Here is a 26463-nt window from a genome sequence, read left to right on the forward strand (position 1 = left end):
TGCACATAAATTATTTTAAATAAAAATGAAAGTATATCAGAATAAATTCTGATAATAAAATAAATATTTTTCTAAATATTACAATTGAGAGAAAATCTAATGCAAGAATAGGAATGAGAATGCCTCATATCAAGATGGCAACATGTAACATTCTCTATCCTTTGTAAAGTACCACCTCGAGTTGTTCTTGAATATACTACTTCAGCTACTTTGAATTTCCCAGAAATTATATGTATCTCATTTGCATATAAAACGTAATATTGCAATAATGAGTGTCAATACATCTAGAATCGGTACTTTTTATAAGGTAAATGAGTGTATACAAACAGGAGTAGGGCAAATGGAAAAAGCATTTGGATTTTTCTTTTGTGGTCAAAGTTTATACTTAACAAGCAGAGACTAGAGCACTACGTGTGGGGCCATATTCCTCCACATATACTAATGGGAATGTTACTATATCCCAAATAAACTCCAGGACCAAAAAGATGCAATGTTAATTGAAAACATTTTCTTCAAAACTTTACTATATAAAAATCTATAAAGGGCAACTCACAAACCAATCTGTGTTTCCAGGTATTTCAGATTGCCTGGTAACACAAAATAACAGCATCACAAAAGTACTAAGGGTACTTTGTTTCAGAAGTAATGTCATAGACCTCATTCCTCAGCGGTGTACAGCAGGAATAATCCAGTGAGATGCAGCATTTTCATTAAGCTGATTTTTGGATGACTGCCTTCTCATTAGAAATGAAGTGCTGGTCTATCTGAGCACAAGGTGTGAAGAAAGAAGAAAAGAAATTAAGCAAGGAACACAAATGAAATATATAGTCAATGCTCTTTTATATGGCCTGACCAGAAAGTGTCCTTGCCATTTTTTTTTCACCCTGGGCTCCAAGCAAGCTGCTTGGCTCTGTATGCTATTTCTGCACTACAATACAACCTATGCCAATGCCTAAGAGTCACACTTTCTTTTACTTTGTTTTCTTTTAAATAAAGTATGTAGAAAAGACATTTTTATAGCTTCACAACATTTTTCATGAACTTACATAGTGTATTACTCCTTTTGTGCTAAGGTGGTCTACTTATTGTTTCTTTTATAATACTGAAAAAGTCAAAAGCTGGTACTTAATAAAAACATAATTTTCAAGGAGCTGGCAGCAGCTGCATTCAAAAAGTTTTTTAGCTTCCAACAGCCTGCTTCGATTTCTAAGTTGTAAAGTCACACTCTTGCACCTTGAAGGGCAAACCTGAAAATGAGATCTTCACCCTAGCTCTGTTTAAATGGCACTAACAGGTCAGCAGCTGTGCATACCCAAAGTAGGGTCTGAGAAAGACCCAGCCCAAAGCACAGAAACTAAGCACCCATAAAGGAATAGGGAGATTTACCAGGTTTAGTAACTCCACACTATTTGATTCAATTAGATCATTGAAAGTAGCCTCAGAAATGGGCTCAAGGAGTGACCAAAGGATCATCTGAAAGGTATATATTGTCATATAATGTCAGCCAGGCTACACATGCAATGACACCAGTCAGACCTTTTTCAAAGTGGTCATTCAGTGCACTGAATTGATTAACTGACTTTCAAGGGGAGTTCAGCTTGCTCTCTGAGTAATGCAGTTTACCATATAATGACAGGTGCTTTAAGATAAGACACTGCAATAACTTGGTAACTCTGACACGCGTGAGGATGCCAGCCTGGGGCCTGTCTGCTCTAAAGCATTCCGCCTTACTTTTGGGCGTGCTCTGACCCGTGCTTTGTTACTCCTGAGGAGTGTTGGGGGCTCTGGCGTGTTGTTAATATGTGTTGCATATTAAATAGCCGAAAAAGGCAAAAAGTTGACAAAATGGTATCAGGAACTAGTACCACTGCCGCTCCGAGGGGAACCTCGCCCGGAGATACCAATTCCAAACACTTTGTGCCTGCCGACCCCGAATCTCCCGAAGTCTTTTTCGGCTGGATCGACGGCTCGTTCGGGACCCCCTGTCCGGCAGCGGCAGCCGGCGCACACGGGGTTCCTCCCGGAGCTCTGCCGTCCCTCCGCGCTGCCCGCCGGGCTGCCGGCAGTGCTCCCTGCTCCAGCGCCGAACTCACCGGCCTCGCCCGGAGCAGCGGCGCTCCTCCACTCACCGACGGCACCCGGAGCACGGGCTGCCCGGCGGGCGCGGGGCCGCAGGGCTCGGGCGCTGGATCGCGGGAGCGCGGACGAGGCGCCCGGCACGGCCGTCGCCACTGCCGGGAAAGCCGCCGCCTCCGCGGGTCCCGCGGGCGCTGAGTGGCTGCGCGGCCGGGCCGGGGCGGAGCGGAGCGCGGGGGCGGCCGCCGTCCCGGCGCGGCCCCGTCCCCAAACAGCGCTGAGAGAAGCGGCGGGCGGTGCCGGGCCAGCCGCCGCCGCGCCGCGCCGTGCCGGCTCCGCCGTGCCGGCCCCGCCGTACGCCCCGGCCCCGCGCCATGGAGATCGAGCCGGCCGCCGCCGCGCAGGTGAGAGCGGCGCCCGCGGCCCCGGGCAGCGCGGCCCGGCCGCTGCGGCGCGAGGGGCGGGCCGCCCGTCACGAGCCCGCGGAGCACGTGGCGCCGCCCCGCCCCCCGGAACGTGCTGAGTCACGGTAGGGGCGGGGCCGCGCAGCCCCCGCCCGCTCCCCGCGGGGGGGGCCGGGCCGGGCCGGGCCGGGGTCAGCGAGGGCCGCCCGCAGCCGCCGCCCGCAGCCTCGGGAGCGCGCGGAGGGCCGGGCAGGGCGAGGGGCCGGAGCGGCCTCCGAGGGAGCGGCTGGGGAGGTGCCGGCGCCGGAGGGGTTGCCCAAACCCGGTGCAGCCTCGAGTCGCTGCCCCCGGCGGGCCCGAGCGCTCCCGTTCCGCACTCGGGTGAGTTACCGCCGCTTCCCGCTGCTGCAGCCCGGGCCCGCTACGGGGCTGTTGCACAACCACGCGCTGTCCCGGGGCGGCTCTGGGTTCGCCTTCGGGTCCGGATCAGCCTCGCACACGCAGCCCGAGGAGCCCGAGCTGGGCTGCCCCGGCCGGGGGGCGCCCCGGCCCCTCCGCCTGCTGGAAACGCCCCGCCAGGGCTTCGGGCACAGAGCACACGGAGCCGGGGTGGCCTCTGCTAGGGCGAATGACCTGGAGGCTCAGAGGTGTTTGTGGTTTGTACTCGTGTGCTGTGGAGCCTCTTCTCTCGAAGCCTGGGGAAGTTCAGTACTGTTGTGTTGCAAACTAGTTGCACAAGAGCTACGTGAATAACTGAAGACATGCTTGAACTCCATTATGAGTTTATATAATTGTGCTTTTCTTGGGCTTTTAAATGAAATGTATCCTTATCAACAAAATGCTACGTCTAAAGAAGTAATACTTAAAACTTGTTCTGGATCTACTTTAATTCTTTTTTTATTCTGCACAATTAAGACTCAAGTGTTCTGATGCTCTTCTAGTGTGTGTTGGTACAATATACACTATGCAGTAGAGTTTCATCTAACATTGTCCATTCTTTAGGATATATAAGTGGGTACTTCCTACAGGTACTATCACTTTAGCAGTATTGGATGTACCTTTTTCTGTTCATTGGATACAGTTCCTTTCAAGTCTTGGGCTGCTCATAGCTCTGCTTGGCCTATCTGTTTTTCTAGCCCTGGGTAGCACAGCCATGACCTCCACCTTGCCTCCTCAGTTTGTTGGAAAATACTGCAGCAAAAATCACTGTCTTGGCCTGTGCTATGTAAACACCCTGTGAATTTGGTTTTGCCTATATTATCCAGGTGCTGTCATTCCTGAGGGACTCTTGACAGACCAATTCCTGCGTGTATGCTTTTGTACCTTCTTCACCAATCCACTGTGACTTCTCTTCCAGAAACCTTGCTTTTGTTACTCGTTTGCCTGCTTTGCCAGACCCTCTCTACTAAGCCACCTGTTCCACTTTTCCTATCTGAGCTCAGCAGCTGCTGGTTTCTTCTCTTGCAGACCTAGCCTGAAAAGGCACTGTTTTTTTTAGATAGCAACTTATCATCATGTTTGATATACAGTTCTAAATGTATTCATTAAATGGAAAATTCACATACCCTGTACCATAAAATGTTCACTCAGAATGAACAAGGGGGAACACAATTTCATTTAGCCCCTCAGATTTTGCAAGGCAGCAGATGGGAAGGGTGTTCTTAATGTCTGTGTGTCTGGTAGCAATTGTCATTCCAGTAAAGGTGAGTGTGCAGGGATTGATCGAACTCCTTAACCAGAGTGTAAAACCTCTGCTTTCAGCTACGTACTTCTGAGGGAGTTAGCAGAGCTATTGCCTGCAATATTCTTGTAAAAAGTATTCCTTTGTTGTACCTTCCTGCCTGGAAATAGGATGCACCTCTGTATACAGAGGTGAACTGAAACGTTGCTTACATGGACCTCAAACCATCCAAGAAAAAAGATTGCAATAGAACAAACGGTCTGGATGTTTCAAATCACACTTGTGAAGGCAGGACTTAGTAGCTGTTCCCTTCAGTAAATGTGAAGTTATTGAAATGGTTGCTTGTAACCTTGTAAAAAAGCTCAACAAGCTCCTTAGTTATTAAATTTTGACCCTCACAACAAGAGGGCAAAAAGAATTCCCTTTCCAACACAAATTAATGAGGCTGTGGGTTACACTAGAGTGGAAGTAAGACTAATTACAACAATTGGCAAAACCAAGTAGACAAATAATTGAGTGTGCATGCAAGTGTATCTGTTAGGGTTTTTCTACCTAGAGAGCTGTCCTGAAGAGTCTCCAGCTCAATTTGTGTGATCTCTTTAGTCTAGAGGGCTTTAATGAGGAATTACACATACTTCTATTTTTCTTGTCCTGCTGCATTAAATTGTTAAGTGAGTGGGTTTATTTTTATTCTCTAATAGCCTCTCATTTCCACATGAGGGTGGATTCTGTGGGAAAGTCAAACAAGTAACCCACTCAGAGCTGGCAACAAGTCTTTGCTTTTTGGGTTGTTGTTGGGGTTTTTGGTTTTTTTTTGTTTGTTTGTTTCTTGATAATGAGATTTAATAACTTTACTGAATAGGAATATCTGATCAATATATTTGTAGATATATCTATTCATGTATGTATGTGGACAAGATTCAGAAATGCCCATATTTCTGAATATATTGTTAGCTACTAAAATGGAGGACAAGTTTGGAGGAAGTAGATGAGAGGGTGGCACAAGCACTTCCTTAAGTAAAAATGCATTTATTTTGACACCCCCAGTAGTTCTGTGCTCACTTTGATATCGAGCTGTATTGGTAAAGCTTTCTTTCCTTCAAAACTCACAAAAGAATATCTTTCAGTTAAGCCAGTGTTAGATATAATGCAGTGTAGCATGTTTGGCTGGAATGAATGTAGCCTAGCAGGAGCTGATCTTGTCAATCCATTGAGGAGAACAGCTAATTGGATGTTGCTATTAGTGTAGTAAATATCTATCATATGTATCCTGTTCTGTAGCTTGTCTTTAAAATGTGCCAAGAACTTACAGTTGTATTGGAAACTAGGGGAAGTGCAAGTTCGTTGTCTCAGAAAACCTGACTATCTGACTTGAAGAAATTAATTTTTAGCTCTCAAAGTTGGAAAAGAGATTGGCTTTGAAAGTTTATTGGGAAATGTTTGAAAGAGACCAAACTGGAACAAAAAGGAACACTCATTGTCAGTAGAAGGCAGCTGGATGTTCTTGTGTGCTTTGAAGAACTTAAGAAATTTTCATAGGACTGTGTGGGCGGTTAGGAAGGTTTGTGTACACTTCCCACTAATGTTCATGGGCAAGAATAAATTTTGGCTTTCTGTCTTTTACTTTTTTCTTTTTTAATTGAAAAAATAGAGATGGTATAATACTCATCCAGAATAAAAATGCAGTCGGTTATATATAACCCTGAAAGACAAGGAAGTGGTTGAAAATTATTATTGTATCTATTGTTGGACATGAATACCCTTTTGATTTCTTTTGCTTTCTTTACCTCTTAAATTTGCAAAGCAGAAAAATACTTGTTTGGTAGGTACTGCTACTTTCATGATCCCAACTAAAATGAATGTAGCAATAGCATCTTGAACATACTTATTTTGTTAAAAAAATGTTAGATACCTTTGTGGAACATGCTGGGCTTTGTGAGGTGATGTGGAGGAACACTAGAAGTGGAAGGACCTAAGTGAAGTATTTGTTCTAAGTAAAATCAATTCATATTATTCCTTACTGGAGTTCTTCATACATAGGTGTAAAATTTTGTTGTACTTGTTCCTTCAGTAGAACTAAGAAAACCCAAAACACTGAAAGCTGTTGGAGTTTGTCTTTGAAAGTTTTTGGAATGCAGTAGACTTTGTAAGGAGAATGAAAATAGTCAATTGCAGGCTCAGAAAAGGGTGAACTTGAGGGAGAAAGTGAAAATATAGAAAGTCCAGATGAAGATGCCAGTAAATTATGCCAACTGTACCCATACCTGTAACACTGGGTGTGTGATTGACTGTGAAGAAGAAATTAGTTGGATTTTTGTACCTAAAAAACCTGCTTCTTCCTTTTTTTTTTTTTTCTCTTTGCAATTATAAAGATAAGCTTTAAAACTACTAAACCGTTCACTAAAATTAGGCCAATTTGTGCAAGTGTGATGTATTTACAATGATTGTCTTGGCTGAGGCCAGTGCAGTACAAGTTCTGACAGTAACCCATTGGCATGAATTAAATATTAATCCCCTGCTGATTGAGTTGCAGCCAGCAAGAAGTCCTGCGAAGTCTCCAGGTTAATCACCTGGTTAAAGTTTGCTTTGGCCTCTATCTCATTCCAGCCCTCAGTAACTTACTGTTTTAATATAGCACATTCCTAGAAAACTTGAAAGTGTTTGAAGTCTGTTCAGTTTTCTGACCCAGTATATTATACCAAAGTTGGACTTTGCCACAGAATGCTGCTTTAGGTGAAGGGGAAAGAATACGACACGTTGGTCGGCTTAGTCCTTTTTCAGCAATAAACAGGTTTAATTGGTTTTGAAAACACACTACCTCTGCAAGTCTTTGCATATGGACCAATGTAAGGTTGTGGAGGAGGAGCTGGAAGTCATGACTTTGAATTTGTGTTATCCAAGGATGACTGATACACTGTGAACCACAATGCCGCTCAGGGTTGCTCAACTGCAATTCTTTTATGGCATATTTGTTTCATTAAGGTAAACAATTAAACCAATGGTAAGAACTGAAGGCGGCAGTGCTATCTGTAGTGGATAAAACTGCTGAAAACCATGGAAGGGTTATCTGAAACAGATACTGGCAAATGCCTTTCAATTAAGGATAGGCAATGTGTACTTTTAGCTTTCCTACCCTGTAACTGCTTTCTGTGCAGGAAAAGCAAAGCTAGTGACAGTCACACGTTAGTTGGCAGGAGTAAGAATTTAATTATCTTGTAGCACTTAAGTTTTTCTAAAGTAAAAGAGCGGTATTACTGCTCTGTGCAGCACAGTAGTGAAGCAAGCACAGGGACAACTATTTTACTGTTTGTGATTTATAGATACATATTTCTTAATTTTTCTTTACCATTCTTAAAAATAAGGAAATAAAATATACATTCCCCAGCAGATTATCTTGTTTTAATATTAGTTTAGTTTTACTTTGACATGCATATGCCAACAGTGTCCATTTCAAATGGAAGCAAAGTCTCAGAACCATACATTTAAATTAAGTATTAATTTGGCACCATACATTTAAATTAAATATTTTTTTGGGTAACCAAGCAATCTGTAACAACATTTAGTAAGGATAAAAGTGTTTAATTATTTGACTGCTTTGGAGAGGAGCATTTGTCTTTATCTTATGAAGGATCTTCTGTTTTCTGTCCTATGCCATTTTGAAATAATGGTGAAATATTTTCTCTGTTTTCTTTAAGTAACACATTGATTTTTCAATGTAACATATCAATACATTGGCTTTGTATTTGCCTCTTAATTTATATGTTAATATTCACTTTAAAATTCACTTTAAAATAATTAGATGTTTTGATATGTTGTTCTGGAGATCTTGGAAAGCTATTAGGAGATCATAAGAGTGTTAATAACTCAAATTTAAGTTACCATTGTCTTACCAGCAGAGTATAACTGCTGCTCAGTAGTATATTATTAAACCCTAGCACAAGTCCTAATTGGCAAAGCTCTAGTAGAATGGGTATAGCTTAGAAATAAAATTTACGTGTCTGCTATTTATGTACTACAGATACAGTTGAAGTTTATTATGTCAGTTCAGATTTCTGATTTTGGCCTGATTAGCTGCAGTTTTTATACTGGGAGGAAGGAATATAAAACAGTGTTTGTTTAGCAAAGTTATTTGGAAGGTGTTGTAAATGACTATTAATGTTTTCTATCTCTAAATGTAAACTAAACCATTACTATAGGTAATGTCTTTGTTGTCAATGCTGTTGCAGTACTGAGGGAGTTGAAACCACACAACCTTGTATACCTAACTCCTGCAGTATTATTATTAGCAATATAGTTAAAAAAGAGAAGAGAAAGGAAAAGAAAGTTCCTTTAAGGTTGAAGTTGCAGCAACAAGTTATGTAAGATCAGTTTGAAACCATCTCTTTAAAACCTTTTAAGGAAGTATCTTCTGTATTGCTATGAAATGTAAAGATATCAATCTTTCTGTCCATGCCACTACTTCTGTCTTGCAGTTTCAAAGTTTTACTGGTGTTTGCTGTATTGATTTTACGTGCTGTCTCTTGTAAGTATAACAAAAATTCCAGTCCTGGAGACAGCTTGCGAAACAAAGTTTGCATAATTGAGAAATTAACTCAGAAGGAGCTTGGTTGATAGTGTGCCTGTAAGAGGACGTTTGTTTTATGATTAAGGGTGTGTCTATTTGCTGTGTTTGAAAATTAATATCTACAAAATGTTAAAGCAGTGGCTTTTCAACAGCTGAGTTACGTGAAAAGTTGCTCTGACTTTGATTTGCTTCCTGCTTAGGTCATCACCACCGTTTAGCTGTAAAGAGATGATAAAAAGATCCTGGGGATTTTTGTTTGTTTGAAACCTTGTGGTAAAATTAGTATCTTCCTACTTCTTGCTGTAATTAGAGTGGAACAACTCCTGTGCTGCTTGGGTTTCCCAGTGGGAGATCCCCGTTCAGAATTCCCAGGCAGCACGTGGTTGATGCAGGTCTGCTGCTCGGAATGCTGCCTGCTCCCATGTAAGGGTGGCCCGTTGTAATGTTTGCTCTGCAGCTGGCCGCCTGGGCGTGGGCACGCCATCATTTCTTCTTTCTGCCTTCAGGAACTGTTTGCTTGAGTTATGTGCTGTTGGGTAAGAAGACTGAATTTTGTTCTAAATCAGGGTATTTCCAGTTGTGTTGTGTGCAGTTATGTGACGAGATGACGTGTTCCACAATCAGCTGGGTAGCAGAACAATGGACAAGAGAGGATAGCAGGGATGAGTGGGTGGCTCTAAAGGCTGGTGCAGCTCAGCTCAGATGGGTAATATTTTCAGATGCTTCATGGCTGGAAGGGAGAGCATGGAGACTGTAGCAGCAGAGGTTGTCCAAGATCTGTCAGTGGGACTATTCCACCCCAGTTCGTGACACTAATGCTTGACTTCACCGCTATCCCAGGAGTCACTGGTATGTCTGCACCAGTCAGACATGAAGTCATGACTGCATCATGCAGTCATGAAGTGTCCTTGGTACAAGTGTGCTGTAGACTCTGATGCAATCTGCTGTGAATTACTTGACATGAGATGCAAGGACACGTTTTCTGTTTTATAACACGGACTTGTATTCACGCTTGTCTTTGTTTCTACTGTAGATGGGTCTTGAGCAGATCTGCGTCAGCTGAGGAATTTCTGGAAGATTGTCTCCCTGATATTTGTAAAATAAATCAAATTTGTAAAATAATACAAAAACTAGAACTTGCATTTGAATCTAAAACGTGATTTCTGACAGGTGGTCTTCCACATTATTTAAATTTAATTCTTTGGTTCTGGAAATGCACATCATATTTATGTGCCTTATAGCTGTGTAGGTTGTAACAGAGAATTACAGCGCAGTGACTTCTGATACTGTGCTTTCTATTTTGGTTTTAGTATTTGAACTAGAATGTTATCAGGTTAATTCTTCAACTAGTATGAATTGTTGTGACTCAAGTGAAATGTTGTAGTGCCATGGAATGTTTTCTGGCTTGATTTGTAATCCTTTGTCATCTACCACTTCAGGAGTCTAGTCTGCACTGACCACTCTCAGGAATCCTTGCTCAGCTGACAGCTAGCGTGTACGTCTCTAGACATCTTTCATCTCTGAAAGTTTCTTTTTGTTGGCAAAGGGAAGAATGGAAGCCACTTAAATAATAAAACTGTTAATGGAGTGCTTCAAATTAGTCTGAAAAACTGTCACTAAGGTCAGACCCATAGAATTATTTTAAGTTCAAAATGAAGCTTGGGATGAGAGTTTTTGATAAAATAGGCTATGAGTCTACTGTATACTCCAAGGGGACAGACATGGAAGAAGTCCCAAGAAAAGTGGTGGGTGGTGGAGGCTCTTGATTTGGATGGAATGACACAGTTACTGATGGTTGAGTTCTGCAGTTTTGTTGCTCTTTTGAAGATACTGAGCATTACTTTGGCAAGAGGTATAAAACCATTTACCTACTCTGGTTTATGCCTTGGAAGATGATTTAGATCCTTCTGCTTTCAGAATTTATAAATTGAAAAGTGAGAGCTGGAATGCACCACACAGACAAAGCTTTAGTTTTCTACCCAGTTATTGTTCACTTCCTCAGTGGGTTTTCCTATTTTAAGCAAAAACTGTCGTTGTGGACAGAAATGATAAATTGACATATGGATGCCTGACTTGTTGGGCCTTATTGGGCTTTCTGATTTAGTTGTTTAACTTTGCAGGACCTTCATGTGAAAGAGCTTCCTGAAGCCTTTGTGGGGGCCGATGACTTCTAGAAGCTTGCTTTTTTGCAGATAAATGTGTGGATTACAAGTGCTTAAGAAAATGAGTAAAATCTACCTTTGCTTCATTCTATGAAAGGATAACTCATGTATCTTGGTGTGGCTAGAGAAAGGGGAAAAGCTATACAAACTCCTGTCATGCAAACTAAATAATGATTTCTAGGATGTGTCGTGTAAATTTAGGGAGGATGTTTTTCGTCATCAATTCACAGTTGAATGGTATTATTATTGACTGAAGTATGTCACTAATGAAGGCTGTTCACAGTGTCAAACTAAGTTTATAGTGTCATTTAACCATGAATTACTCTTTTGGAAAGATCTTGCCAGGACAGCTAAAATGTGCCCCACTGGGTATACCTTTCTCAAATCTGTTACAATTCTGTACTGCCCAGTGGTGAGCAGTTGAATAGCAATGTATTTTTGGTCTCTTTCCTGGGTTTGGTTTCTTTTCCCCTTGCAGAAACTAAATAATAAGTGTATTAGAGATTGAACACTCAAAAAAACCCCTGACCCTGCTTATTTAGTCAGAACTGTGCACTGACACTGAATTCCCAGCACTATCTATATGGATTATGTATGTGAAAAGGGCACGTTAATTGCAGGACTGACTCACAAGAGTATTTAACACCTGTGCCCCACAGACTGCAGTGGGAACTGTGTACCTATGTACTCTGCCAGATGTGGGCACATCTGGAGCAAACACTATTCCCTGCAATATAACCCTATTCTTAAGCTTTTAGTCTTAGGTAGTACTCGTGGCTGATGAGGTGTTTGTATGGAATTGCCTTGATGCAGCCATAGTAGATGTCTGTGTTTTTGAAAGGGGGCTGCTGGGTATGTGCTGGCAGGACACTGGGTGAACCTCATTGCTTTCTGACTCACCCAGACACTCTAGTTGCTTGCCATTGTAGTTTGGTCCACAAACAATAACAAAGTAAGTTGCTTGTGAGATCGTGAGGTGGAAGTCGACAAGATGTGTAGAGCACGCAGTGTCCACATCCCGGCCGTGGTGCAGCTGTAGTGACCCAGCTGGTGCTGTCCCTGTAACTTGCCCAGCCATCAGCAAAATGACAGCTGGAAATGGGGTCCTTACACTAAGGTGCCAATGCGGTCAAAATGTGTAGTACAAGGAAGATTCTGAATAATCCTGGAGAATATATGGACCCTCAAACACACAGTTTTCATGTTGGTTTGAAACCTGCTTTTCCAAAAGGTATGAAGCCAGAATAGTGGCTAATAGGTTATAATCCAAGATTTATACAACTTAATAAATGTTATTTGCGGTCTTTTAGGTTCTTTTCTCTGTTCCTATGTTCATTTTGCTTCCTGATTTGTTTCATTGGACAAAAGAATGTGCTGCAATTTGACTGCATCATGTTTCCCAGATGACTGAGCCATTATTATAAACAAATCCTCTTGTGTATAAACTAGTGAGTATCCTGTGGCAATGTCTGCAGAGTACATGTTTGGCTGGGTACAGCAGAATAGCTTGAAGATAATAATTTAACAGGTAGCTGTTTTTCAAGTAGTGTAGGTTCAATACAGAAAATAAAGTGGGGCGCAAAGGCTTTTGTGTTCCTATGGTTAAAAGATCAGCAGTATTTTTCTTATATTATTTGTTTACATATTGGGGGGTTTTGTTGTCATATAAATGACAAAATTCAATAAATGCCTGTTTTATTATGATGCAGTTTTAACTTGGGAGAAAAAAAGAAACGCAAACATAAATAAAGCCATTAAAGCTGTATTTCATTTCAGGAAAAGCTGGTCTATCTGAGATGGCTGCTGTTTGAATGCCTTTCAAAATGGAGTTACGTGGTGCAGTACATGGTGATTTAGACAACAGCTACAAAGTCGGCCACAGCAGAATCACTCACTTTACTTGTTGGGGCAGCACAGCAGAATTTTGTTGATGTATCAAGCATGCAAAAACAAATAGACTAACCCAGTCTTAGAAAACAATCCTGTATTTTTGCCAGCCTCCCAATTTTGTTATGCAACTTGTGTAATAGATTTTAACTTGAATACATATTAACTTTTTGTGCTTATTGACTTAACTTTGGAATGCTGCTGATGCAAGATAAAGAAATAGCAAGTCAATAACTCTGTTAAGCTGAAAGAGGGATCCAGAATTTAAGTGGAAGGGACTGCAGCACTACCTGCCAAATATACTGTGGAATAGTGAAAGTTGGATTAACACGATATAGTTAAGACTGAAAAGGGAAAAACAGAACCCATTTAACTAAAACAGCAAAGCTCTGAAAACATTGCTCATTGCTTTAAATACAGATGTTCCAGAAAGCACTCTGGGATGTCAGGAGTTTTAGGACTAAGTTTGAAGAAGTGAGATGACAACCATGGACATTTTTAGCTTGTTCTGAGCAGCCAGGGTAATACTTATAAATATGGGCATAATTCAGTTTATTCAAGAAAAATTCATTGTCATTAGTTCACCATGTTGAACCTTACTCTGTGTTTTCCCTTTGACTAAGGCATAAATAAGGGAATTTGGAGCAGATACAATGCATGCTTGATCTGGTCCTCAGTACTAGAGGATAACCTTGGAAAAACCAGGTACTGGACAAAGAAAATAAGTACTAATGTCAGACTTAAGATTTTGCTTTCTGTAAGCCATGCAAATGAGACAGTGGGTTTGGAATTTTTTTTTTTTTTTTTTTAAGTATGTTGAGGTGGGATCAGTCTAGACTTCATTCAGCCCCTGGAAACCAGCACTCCGTATTAACCTCCTACTATTTTAAACCTACCATCTAAAATATGTATTGATTAAACAATTTAGAAAAGCACCGCTGCTTCTGGAGTGTCTGAGATCATGAAACAGTCTTCTGCAGAAAGATCTGCAGCACTGAGCAAGAATCCCCTGATCTGTTGTACCATAAATGGTCACCTCAGGGCAGACCAAATGTGGTAGGAAAAGGACACAGATGTGTATTTCTGGCTATTGATGATGAGATTGATGAGCTAGAGAGGAGAGTGTTGCTCCTGCTGCTGTGCCCCAGGCTGGGAGAGCTGTGAGGCGCTTGCACATGTCCAGTGTTTTAAGGAGTGGCAGGGAGGTGGGGATTGATTGATTTTGCAGAAAAAGAGAAGACTTGCCAGAGTGAAGAAGTAAACTGTTCTGTGTCCTTCCTTTTCCTCTTCTTTGCTGTGTTTCTGATGATGGTGTTTTTCTTTACCTGCTTTGGTCTTGCTTTACTGTTAGCATTAGGATTTTGCAGATCTGGGAATTTAAATCGAGTTAGTACTTTAATGACCATAAACAGCCTTCAACAGGTGTTTTTTATTGCAGTTACATTCTTGCTCTTCAGGCTTAAAGAAACTTGTCTTTTCACTATATGGGGTGTATTTTTTATGAGGTATATTTTTTCCCTGGCAGTTTGCAAATCTTGCTTGCCATGGGATGTGTATGAGAAAGCCATCATGTTGAGAGCTGTACCACCTATCGTACAGGCTTAGCCTTTGTTGATACCATTCCTAAATAATCCACCTCTCAGAGAAGTTGTTTCTGGAGTGAGGGTTGGGAGAGTGGGTGAGTAGTATCCAGAATTGTACTTCCAGCCAGGCAGAACCTCTCCCCATCTTTGTCAGTGATGCCCTTAGACAAGGCTTGTTGTGAAGCTTTCTTAAGAATGCTGGACAATCCAGCCAAGAAATTTTTCAACTAATCTAATTTATAAGAGTAGATCCTGGCAATTTGGCATTTATTAAGAGAGCATGCTGGAATACAGTGGGAGGTACAGTTTGAAATATGAGATGTGTGTTAGGAGAAAATAGAAATTTGCATACATACACTTAACATTTCAGGAACTGATCTTATCTCATATGGCTCTGTTGGGGCAGAAGAATGTCCCAAGATGGATGGTCAGCATGAACAGCATTTAACAAGTTTATTTTTACAGACAGGGAGTGAAAATTCTCTTGCAATATCACTTCTTTAAAGCTAGGGCTTTTCAACCCTTTTTGAGTCCTTTCCTAATTAAGTTAGCCTGCCAGGGCTTTAAGAGTGTTTTGTGGCTCAGGCATCCAAAGACTTTAGGACCAGGAAGAGTAAATGGGCATAGAGAAGCAGACTGGTGTAGTGTCAAAACATACTGGTTTAGTGTCAGTGCAGTCCCACCAGTATTAGGTGGCACAGGTATGAAAGACAGAAAAAAGACACCCCCTTACATCCATCCAAGCACCTTGTTTTCTCCCAGATTTCTTAGAAGGTCGTGGTGAAAAATATGGTACAGTTGACAGCTCTGCAGGGCAGTCAGGGATTTGACCTTGTGTATTCACAAATCACAGGCTGCTGTCATGTGGCTTTGTTTGACAGCTGTCTGTTCTGTCACACTTCCAAACCCTGAATTCAGATGTCTGAAATTGCTGTTGTACCCCTCTGCCCGCCAGTGTAAATAACTTCTGTCATTCCCTTTCCCCCATTCTTCTCAATTGTTTTTAAAAAGTTTGGGTGTTGGGCTAACTTCATCTGCTTTCTGTGCCTTCTCTTAAGCATAAGGCTTATGTGTCCAGAATTTTGTTCTGTAATTGTAAGCTGTAATTAAGTAACTTACCTTGAAAAAGATTTAGAGAATGAAACAGTAGTTACAGAGAAGCCAGAAATCATCCCAAAAATTATTTATAAATAATTCTTAAAAACTACTTGAAAAAAATCGATTCCAGAGGATGAGGGGAAGACGTTCAGCTGTTGCTTCCACTGTGCTTTTCTTAAGTGGTCAGATGCTTCCAGCTCCTCTCGTACTTGCCTTATCACTTGATGGCCTCCTTTTCATTCTTGCCTTGAAGTATCTTAGGTCCTTGAGCCTGCCTCACTTCCGACATGTTTTTTTGATTAAAGCAAAAATGTAAGGTGCCTTTTTGTTCATTCCCTTCACTTTCTGGAAAACAGGTAAGAATTGAGGGATACTTTGCCCTGTCTCTCTCTGTGAGTAAGCTGTAGGAATGCTTTCCTGCTCCTTGTGCGGTGCTGGTCTGAGCTCCCTGCTGGATGCAATGGCCACTGATTCTGTGCTCTTCTATTGCCTCATGCTGGCATGTGAAATCATCTGTCTTCTTGGGGTTAGGTGCTAACAGATCATAGGAAAGGAAAACAAATCCTTGTCTGGTGAGAGATTCTGCTCATGTTATCTCAGTTTATGGTGCAAAAGGCATGACTTTAAGAAGTAAATGCACAAACCCCACAATGTGCTCTGTATCTAGGGGATAGCTTACAATGGGTTGAAGGTGCTGAGATACCATGTTGTTTCTCTGCTGACACTTGGGGTGCTGGATGTTTCCATTCTAGCAATGCTACCTGTAAATGGCTTATATTCCAAACAACACCAAAACCAGTCAGATAAACCAGACAGGGATGAAACAAAAGATCAGCATTTTGTTTAAAGCACGGAAGTCAGTCTGTGAAAGTAACATGGAAACAGGGTCTCTTTCCTTTGTTTACCCTTCTGCAAATGTTTGCTTAGGAGCAATAAGAGTTAATTGTCAAACTTTACAATGAGATTTTCTCATAAAATGTATAACAGACTCTGCCCAGATGGCAAATGCTGATATGTAAATCTAAAACATGAAAATTTCCATTGGGGGCCAGATGGTGGCTTAATGTGAATTGTTTAACATTTATGTTTATCTTATTAAAAGTGCCTTTGTATGTCCAAACTAAGCTATGAGTGTGGTTGGAAGAACATATCACTAAATGAACAGAAAAATCAAACCATCAGTACAAGGCACCTCCTGCTTACATGGATCATGGGAAAGCAAAGCATGTCGTCTGTTGAGAGAAGTTGTTTCTCTGTCTTCAAAATTGCAAAGAAAATGTTACCATCAAAATCAAATCACTGTGTGTCTGCTTGGGAAAAATCTTAAACCTGTACCATTTTCTCTGAAGTTAAAAATGCTGGACAACAGTGGTACACAAGTTGGATCCCATAACGTATTTGCCCTTGGCCTAGGCGTTGGTGTTCAGCGGGAAAGAGCTGAGCTCCAGGCGCGGGGGAAGCACCGCAGCTGCAATCCCTCCTGGGCACAGGCCTGGCTCTTCCTGCGCGGCCTCTTGGCTCTGCCAAACCCATCATTTCCTCTGATGCAATCCAAGGAGTTGCACAACGGAGGAAAGAACAAGCGGGCACTTGTGGAGGCTGTCACATGAGGCTGTGCCTTTGCAGTAAATGTGTCTGATGTTCAGGGAAGTGGTCAGCCTGGCTCTGCAGGGCAGCAGCCAACTCTGGGTCAGATGAATCTTTCACAGGACTCTCAGTGCACACGTTCCAGTTTAGATGCCAGTCTGTGCTCACTTGTCCCTCCAAATGAGTCTTTCTGAGACCAGCACATTATGTAGAGGCATCTAAAAACCAGCAGGTCACTCTTGCACAGGAAAGCTTTTCACAGCTTTAGTTTAAAGACTCCAGGTGTCAAGTACACAGCTACTTTTGGGATACTTTCACAGTAGAAGGGGAAAATTGCTTCAGTGATGAACCGAAAGTAGAATGCTTGCCTATGTGGGTACCTCTGTGTATGTCTGTGCTGGTGTTCAACAAGACAGGGAAATAACTTAAAGAGGAAGACTGTGGGAAGGCTAAAGGAACAAAATTGCAAAATGTTTGCTTTAGATGGCAAGGTTTTTTTTAAGAGTTCTTGGCCATTACCTCGTGCTTGTGGTTGTGATTCATTCCTTAGTGAATCACTGGTCGATGTTGACTCCATTAACTTTGACCTGAGGCTTTGGACTAATGACAGAATATTTTTTTTCTTGAAAAGGGCGGCATTACTAAAAGCATTGGCTGAAATCATAGATAAGTTTTAAGTGGCAGGTTAATATTTAAATCAGTGTGCTGTTAGATACTACATATCAGCATATTGACCAGAAGAACACTTCCTCCATGTAGCCCATTTATGCTAAGAGTAATTAGTTGAATTGTTATTCAAAGTTAAGACTAATATTGCTGTAGTTATGTACAACTTTTCAAACTGAAAATAGGAGGGCTCTTTTTTAGTTACACAGTGGTAACAAAAATAAAACAACTCATCCTTTTGGTTTTAAGCATCACTAACACAACAACTAAATAAAATTAAAAAGATGCTCCTACAAGCATTGCCCTCCAGGGTAGAGCATGACACTGTTTGGCAAAGCTCAGCTCTTTGCCAGAGATAAAACACTGACCTAAATATGGTCCCTTGAGAAATGGTGACACAAGACAATCAGTGCTGTCACATTTATCAAACAACAGCTCAAGATCCTGACAATCCTCATAAGCGGGCAAGCATATTCATTCAAAAAAGAATCCTGGTTGCTGAACTGATTGCTGCACACACACAGAGGCAGTGGTGTACAGCCACAGCGTTTTCTTTGGTCAGCTGGTGTCTTTGGAGACATCTCATCCCACAAAGGAGGCAGCACCCAAAGCTACTTCCATCATGAATATGGCCAGTAGAATGGCTGACATGTAATAGCTGGGTCTTATGTTTTTGTACTAAGGCTGTGTGGATTTTCTTCTTAAGGAAAATGTGTTTTGCCTTCAATAGCTCTTTTTTTTGTTCACTTTTGTTTTTCATGGTTTAACCTGAAACTGAGCACCAGTTCTGATATTCTTGTGCAGCAGTCTGTTGCAGCTCATAAAGGAAAACAGCTCTGCTAATTCACAGCTTTCTACATTATATACACACAGGCACAAAAAAAAAAAATCTTTTGAGTCACATTTTTAATGGTGCTTTGTAAATGAATAATTCAGAAGTGAGCCCTAAAATCCAGATCCTGCAGTTTTATCCAGAACATATTGCAAATGCTCAGAGACTAGGAAGCACTTTTGGATCTGCTGCAGAAGGAGACACTGAGCAGCTGGTAAACTACTGGCCCTTAATGAAGCTATACCATATTGTAGTATCTCCAATTACTGCAGAACTTAATTAGTTTGTTTTACCCTGCCAATCTGGAAAAACCAAACATTGTCTTGGGCAGCCACTGTAATAATTTCAGCTTCTTCATTGCTGGCCATTAAGCCTGAGTTTGGTGTCTCCCAGCAAGGTATATTAAATATGTTTTAGATTTGGAAGTGCCTGCATTGTGTTACACAAAGATATTTTATGTAGCTACTCAATTTTAGTAAAAATACATTTTTTTTATTTATTAGTAGAAGTTGTTCATGCCACGTGAAATGAGGACACTGAATTGGTTTGTTCAAATGTGGACTTGGCCTAAAGCTTTTTGCCATAGCTGTTGTATAGACATGATAATTTTGAACGGCAGCATGAGTTGGCATGCAGGTTACTTTGCTTTTCTATTTGAAAATAACCTTTAGAGAGAAGGGAATGTTTTAATTTGATATGATGGCAAAAAAATTGTATCTTGGGTGTAGAACTGCTGAGTGAATCAGGAAGGTTCTGTTTAAATGAAATGCAGTGTTTGGTGTATTACTTGTAGGGTGTTAATCTGATGAGGATGACCAGCACTGAACATTATTTTCACATGCTGCCCAAAGGGTAATTTTAAGCATAGTGAAACATGATGTAAAATCAAAAACTTCAAGGCACCAGCTGAATGGTTGGCTGGTTGGTTGGTTGGTTGAGAAATGTGGCTACCAAGTAATAAAATTCTGTATCAGCAGGCATACAAATTGATAAATTTTGGGTGTTAGGTTTTCTTCATGGAAGAAAATACTCTAGACTTCAGCCCTAAAAATATTGACTATTTGAACAGTAAAAAACAAAAATAAAATAATCTACTAACCCCCTTGCCCTCCTCCCCCAGTAAAAAACCCTGATGCAATAAATTAAAAAGTATTTGTAGACGAAGCAAATAGTATCAAACGATTGCTTTTTCCTAAACAGCAGAATTTCATTTGTCTCCTGAAACACTACAGGTGCAAGGGCAACTGATTTCCAAGAAATCTAGGTAATTGTTAGCTGTCTGATAACAGTGGACTCTGATGAGCCAGGGGCCAGCTGGTTAACAGTATTTGAGACCTTGCGATCACTGTTTATACTCAGCTGCTCCAAAGCAACCACATTTAGAACATCAACACTGACTAAGCTTTAAATTACAGTTTTCTAGTAATAGTCTTAATAATTGTCTTGAGTGCTAGTGATCTTATGTCACTTGGTGTCTTTGAAACCAGATTCTCTGCCATCTCTGAAGCTCTGTTCTGCTGATCTGTAGGATCATTAATATTCCAAAATGCATTTTGCAGGATGGCTATTATTGCTACTTCAGGAAGCCTCCATCATGTTTCTTAGTCAGCTTTTGCAGTTTTACGAGAACATGTGGAAAACAATTTGCACGGTCAAACTTTCCAATTTCTCTCTTTTCTCATAAAAATTACTTTCTTTGTGACAAATTCATTCTGTATCTTCGTATTTTCTCTTAAGTTGAAAAAGAAGAATATATTTATCCTCTGGCTAGTTCCTTTATTACCTTACCAATTGTAATAAATTCTCGGTTTCTATGAGCCTGTATGTGGGCCACAGAAACCAAAGCACCAGGTCACACACTTCAGAAAGGTCATATAGAGCCATATTTTATTTTGGTAATTTTGTAGGATTAAGAGAATAAGTTTCAGTTATGTAAGTCTACCTATTTGACACAGAGATTAAAGCTTTGCTGTTGTTCTAAACCAGGTCTGCTGGGGAGGAACTTCCTTTAAAAAAGCACTTCTGTTGCAGGACATGAACTTGATCGACATCCTTTGGAGGCAAGACATAGACCTTGGGGCAAGACGTGAAGTTTTTGATTTTAGTGAGCGACAGAAGGAGTATGAACTCGAGAAACAGAAGAAACTTGAAAAGGAAAGACAAGAAGAGCTCCAAAAAGAGCAGGAGAAAGCCTTGCTGGCTCAGCTGGAGTTAGACGAAGAGACAGGTGAATTTGTTCCTGTGCAGCCAGCTCAGTGCCTTCAGGCAGAAGATACTGAGCCATCCGTTGTTTTCTCACAGGTAAACTTCAGTGTTCTGAGTGTGTTTAACCCTTTTTCCATTCACAGGAAGGCATGATACTTAGTGGCTGCCTAAAATGAATTTGCATGTGTTGCTGTAATGGAAGATCCTCAGTTATTCAAAGACACAGTAACCTTTTTTCATAACTTTCCTATTTAGGCCACAGAGCCTTCAAAACCAGAAGCAGAGGCCTTGTCCTTTGATGACTGCATGCAGCTCTTGGCAGAAGCATTCCCATTTATAGATGAGCATGAGGTAAAAATGCACAGTACTGTGGTTTCATGGGTGGTCTTCCACAGGGTCAGTCTCACATCTTCTCTAAGATTTGTTTTCAGCATAAGACTTAATTTGTGATCTGAGTATTTTCCTCAAGCTGGCTCCAGCTGGCATAAAGCAGTGAGTAGGCTTGAGCCTATTTTTATATTATTCCATTATTTACAAAAAAAGAAGCTTTTCTCAAGAAACACCTGTTTGTTCTGCAGAAATGGTAGAACTCAAAAACTAGATTTTTGCTTTGGAAAATGCACATCTAGTTTTTTGAGTGAGTTTTTTAGTTATCATTGTTTTGTTTGGCTTTTTAATTTTTTGCTTAAACTTTTCAGGCTTCTTCAGCTACATTTCAGTCACTGGTTCCTGCTCAGGTCAATAGCAACCCAGCCTTCATTTCTTCTGATCAAGCTCAGCCACCTGAATCCCCTGATCTAGTTCCAACCACTGATGCAGAGAATATGCAGAACATAGAGCAAGTTTGGGAAGAATTATTGTCCCTTCCAGAGTTACAGGTTAGTATGATAAGCACCTGAAAAACAAAGCATGATATTTTTGGAGGACTGTAGTATTTTGGAGAAGGCAGTACAATAGCATCTGAACAGATGGTGATAATGACAGGTTCTACACCTGTAGGGTGCTTATAACAATATGAGCTTTAATTTTTTCAAAAATAGTATCTTGAAAAACATGCAGAAAGAAGGAAATGAGTTGTTTATGGATAAGCCTTAATGAAACTTCTCAGTCAAAACTTCCTCTTGTTTAGCAAGTCACTGTTTGCCCCTGTGTGCAACTTGTTACAGCGTGACCATGGTTAAAATTCAGCTGCTCAAAAACAGACACTTCTGAGTCATGGATCTACAACAGGAATTGTTTTCACAAGTGTTATTTTAAATAGTGGGGGGCTTTGTGGAAGTGTCTGTGTGAATATGATTACTTTTGATTTCAACTTTTATCTAAGGAAAAGGTTTTTTTAAAGCTGATAATAGAATATATATTTAGGTACACAAAAGAGGTATATTTATATAAATGCTGTTTATATATATTCAGTAAGAAAAACTTGTGTAATGCACATGAACTGGATATTTCAAAAGAACAAAAAATCACTTTGCTAATACAGAGGATATGTAGGGATTTTTAGCCTATCCTTGTATTTCTATTTTCCTTATATTTTACTATAAAATTGAATAAATTTATTTTCAAATATAATACTGTAGAATGTTATCATGCTTTCCAGCATGATGCTGCTCTACTTTATGCTATTAATACAAGAGATGATTGCTTGGTGAAGTGCCCATAAATCTGAATCATATTTCAAAAAAATAAAGTGAAAAACTTGCAGGAACTGAGTTTTTCCTGCCATTCTACCTTTTCCCTTCATCTTTTTATATTTTTTATATTTTTCTAGTTTTCTAACCTGATTACTGTGTTAGGCTTAAAGGACTCACATAGTAACAAGGGCAAGTGGCTGTGAAGAGGCAGCAGTGATGGTGAAAATACATTAAAAAACCAAACCAAAATAATTTATTGCAGTAATTCTGAATAGTAAGTGAATGATTTTCTGGAAAAAAAAAAAGATAATTAAATGGAGGGCACTGCCTTTTACAAATCATGTAGAGAAATGGAAAAATAGACCTCTCACGTTCAAAATCTTAGCTTAAACCTTGAACAACCTCTAGTTAAGTAATCAGTGTGTGGACCCTTCTTCAGCGAAACAGAGTCATTTTGGTAATTACCTGATTCCTGGGGGACAGCAGGCCTGCTTATTTCAACTTCAGTTAAGCAAGTGCCACCCCATTGGAAAATTGTTCTTGTAGCCAGTGAAAGCCCATCAGTGGAGCAGTCTGATGCCAGCTGTTAGGGTGGTGTTGGCCAGCTGAACGAAGGTGTGTTTGCCAGGCTCCATGTCAGTACTGTTCTTATTTACCAAGAATTACATTTCTCTCTGCTGAACAGCTACTTCATTCAGTAAATCCTAGAAGAATCTTGCTTTTGAGGAACTGTGACATGAAATCAATAGTGCTAGAAGTAATTGTTTGGTATAAATGCTCATGAAGTCTCATTGAGGAATTCCACATTTCTGTACCCATGCCATTCCTAGCAGTGGTGCTTGTGAGAAGTTCAGACCTGGCAGCTCCAGGATCCCCACAAGCAGTTACCAGAACAGGAGGGCTCCATGCAGTTTCCATAACACGTTGGAATGGGTGTCTTCAGCATCTTGCTCTGAGCTTGAGAGGCTCTGCTCTCTTAGTCTAAGCAGCTTTGTCCAGATCTAGTTATGTTGTGCCCTTCCTTTGGTATCTGTCATCTTCCTTGATTGCCTCTCCACAGTACAGGGGTGCTGTAGTCATCTAGACTATAGCAGTATTATAAAACTCCTTTATGTCTATGTTGATTGCTATTTAATACTTGTGGGTTGTAGAAAAAGGTTTTATCAATTGGAGGTGTGTTGTTCAACTTCTCCCTTGCATTTCCCATCTAGTGCCTGAACATCGAAAATGATAACCTGGCTGAGGTGAGCACAGTCACAAGCCCTGAAACCAAGCCCGCAGAGATGCACAACAGCTACAGTTACTGCAGCTCATTACCTGTACTGAAAAAAGAACTTAACTGCAGTCCAGATTTCCTGGATGGTATGGAGGGCCCCTTTTCGGGCATTCTGCCACCAGAAGACAGCAGCCAGCTGAGTGTGAACTCTTTAAATGACACGTCCCCTTCAAACCCTGATTTCTGTGAGGATTTCTACACCACCTTTATTGATACAAAGGCGAACGGTGATGCAGCAGCAAGGAACACTGTCAGTCAATCCTTGGCAGAGATTCTCAGTGAACCTATTGATCTTTCTGACTTTGCACTGTGTAAAGCTTTTAATGGCAGCCACTCAGGGACCAGAGCAGAATGTAACGACTCTGACTCTGGTATTTCACTGAATGCAAGTTCCAGCGTAGCATCGCCGGAGCACTCTGTGGAATCATCTGCCTATGCAGATAAGACTTTGGGTTGTAGTGATTCTGAAATGGAAGACCTGGATAGTGCCCCTGGAAGTATGCTGCCAAGCAGTGCTAGTGTGTACTCTTTGCACCTCCAGGATCAGGTGTTTTCTTCCTTAGGGCCAAACACTCAAACACCAAGTTTGCCATGCACAGTCACACCAAAGAAAGAACCCCCTCTGGCTCCCAGCCAACCCAAAGCTCCATTCACAAAAGATAAACCTCCAAGCCGCCTTGAAGCTCATCTCACAAGAGATGAGCAAAGAGCACGAGCTCTGCAGATCCCCTTTCCTGTTGAAAAAATCATCAATCTCCCTGTTGCGGACTTCAGTGAAATGATGTCTAAGGAGCAGTTCAATGAAGCCCAGCTTACACTTATTCGAGATATACGCAGGAGAGGCAAGAACAAAGTGGCTGCTCAGAATTGCCGTAAAAGAAAACTGGAAAATATAGTAGAACTAGAGCATGATTTGAGTAACCTAAAAGATGAGAAAGAGAAATTGCTTAAGGAAAAAGGAGAGCATGACAGGAGCCTTCATCAAATGAAAAAGCAATTTACCACCTTGTACCTCGAGGTCTTCAGCATGCTACGTGATGAAGATGGAAAGCCTTACTCTCCTAGTGAATATTCACTGCAGCAAACTAGAGATGGCAATGTCTTTCTTGTTCCTAAGAGCAGGAAGTCAGGGACTAAACTTTGAAGGGCAGTACAGCTGGCTACTGCTCTCTGAGTTTTACTATTTTTGTATCATTATTATGATAGTTTTTACTGTGAGGTGGAATGCAGAATTAAGTAATATTTGTCAAGTAAGTCTATGCAATGATAATTTTAAAGTTGTTAATTAGTTTATGGAAGATGCAAGTTGATAATTAATCATGTAATGCAGATGGGCATATACAAAATTTTGAATCTGACTTTTATAACAGACATTTCCTTCTTATAGCACCACTTTGATTAGTTTCCATATATATGTAAATATTTAAATATGCCATATTTATATACTGTTCCTATCTATTGTTATATTCATAGATTTATTTGGTATATATATAAATGATTTTAGCCTTCTAAATATAATTTCTTGCAAGACAACCAGGATGACTTCTGATATTTTTTATAAATATGCAATAGTGTTTCCCATTTTTCTTATACATTTATACTTGCTTTATATTTAATATATTAATTTAGTGTAAAAGTTGACACTCAGTGTTTGATTTTGCTTTATCAGCTCATTAAACTTTTTAACTCTTCTTCATACACATTTATTTCCCTAAAGAAGAGAAATCCTCGCTAGTTTTCCAAGGCTAAGTCTTCATGTAGCATAATAACCAATCACACAGCAGTGTCAGCATTACTAATGCTTCATTCAGCTTCATTTTAATAACCTTTGGAAAGACCATGTAACACAAAGTTTCAAGTCTATGCTAAGCTTACATTTTTGTTTTCCTTGAACACTATGTGAATTCATGAGATCTTTTCTCCAAAGGCTTTTAAAATCTGATAAAGCATTGTCAGCATTATGCCTTTTTCCAGCTAAACTTGCAGTATGCTTTTGAGCAATTCTCTTAGAAATACACTACTGTGCCTCTGACTTCAATCAACGAGCATCACTTGTCCCTGCTGTTACTTTGGTGCTTATGGAAAACTGCAGTCTAGTAGCCAGCCACCTGCACTGTTTGGAATCTCTGCTCAGTGAATTGAAAAGCTTTGTGGAGTTTAAATTATGATTTATAAAAGAATAAAGAATGGGCAAATAAATAGCATTGTTTTGTTTACTACTCAAAGGAACTCATTTTGGATTTTTTCAATAGAGAAAATACATAATTTGTAAGGCATGTTGATCTGAACATTAAAAATTGTATCTTCATCCCTGGGAAAATTCTAAAAGGCATGCTTGATCTGAAGTGATTTTTTTTTTTTTTGCCACTGAGGACCTATATTATTTTAGGAAATTACCTCTTGCAATGTTATGCATTATGTCATTTAAATATATTAAAAAAAGTTGCTCTGCAACTTTATTGGTACATATTTCCAAAATAAGGAAATGGAGATGTCGAGAAAGGGTAGAATAGGACCCACAGGGATGGTTTAATAATACAGTAGAAGAGGTTTAAAGAGGGATATCAGATTAGGAATCCAGCCTTCCATTAGCTCATTATTCACAAAGTTAGGTTAAGTAAAATGATACAGGTTGTTCCTGAATTCAGTCTTGATATTTTTATTCCCAAACTTCTTAACTGTGCTGGAGTTGCATGTCAATCAGAAAGCCTCTCAGCTGGCTATGAAAGCTAAAAGAACAATTTCATATCATCTCAATTCTACATCATAACACTTTTTATGGACCTTTTGAGTGTCCTCAAAAAAAAC

General features: G+C 40.4%; 1 protein-coding gene across 3 annotated transcripts; it reads left to right on the top strand.

Annotated features, from left to right (window-relative positions):
• The first annotated feature begins 2407 nt into the window (after window positions 1-2407).
• NFE2L2 (NFE2 like bZIP transcription factor 2) lies at window positions 2408-25854 on the top strand. Of its 3 annotated transcripts, none has more exons than XM_069020578.1 (5): window positions 2408-2480; window positions 20572-20841; window positions 21001-21096; window positions 21444-21623; window positions 23591-25854. In XM_069020578.1, the coding sequence occupies exons 1-5, from the start codon at window positions 2451-2453 to the stop codon at window positions 24797-24799; spliced, it is 1785 nt and encodes a 594-aa protein (XP_068876679.1). In that variant the 5' UTR covers window positions 2408-2450; the 3' UTR covers window positions 24800-25854. The 3 variants fall into 3 exon arrangements, with proteins under 3 accessions (XP_068876679.1, XP_068876681.1, XP_068876680.1); XM_069020580.1 differs by lacking the exon at window positions 2408-2480 and adding an exon at window positions 2662-2861; XM_069020579.1 differs by lacking the exon at window positions 2408-2480 and adding an exon at window positions 2894-3127.
• Window positions 25855-26463: the final 609 nt, after the last annotated feature.

Source organism: Aphelocoma coerulescens, chromosome 7, assembly GCF_041296385.1.
Source record: "Aphelocoma coerulescens isolate FSJ_1873_10779 chromosome 7, UR_Acoe_1.0, whole genome shotgun sequence".
Classification (NCBI taxonomy): Eukaryota; Metazoa; Chordata; class Aves; order Passeriformes; family Corvidae; genus Aphelocoma; species Aphelocoma coerulescens.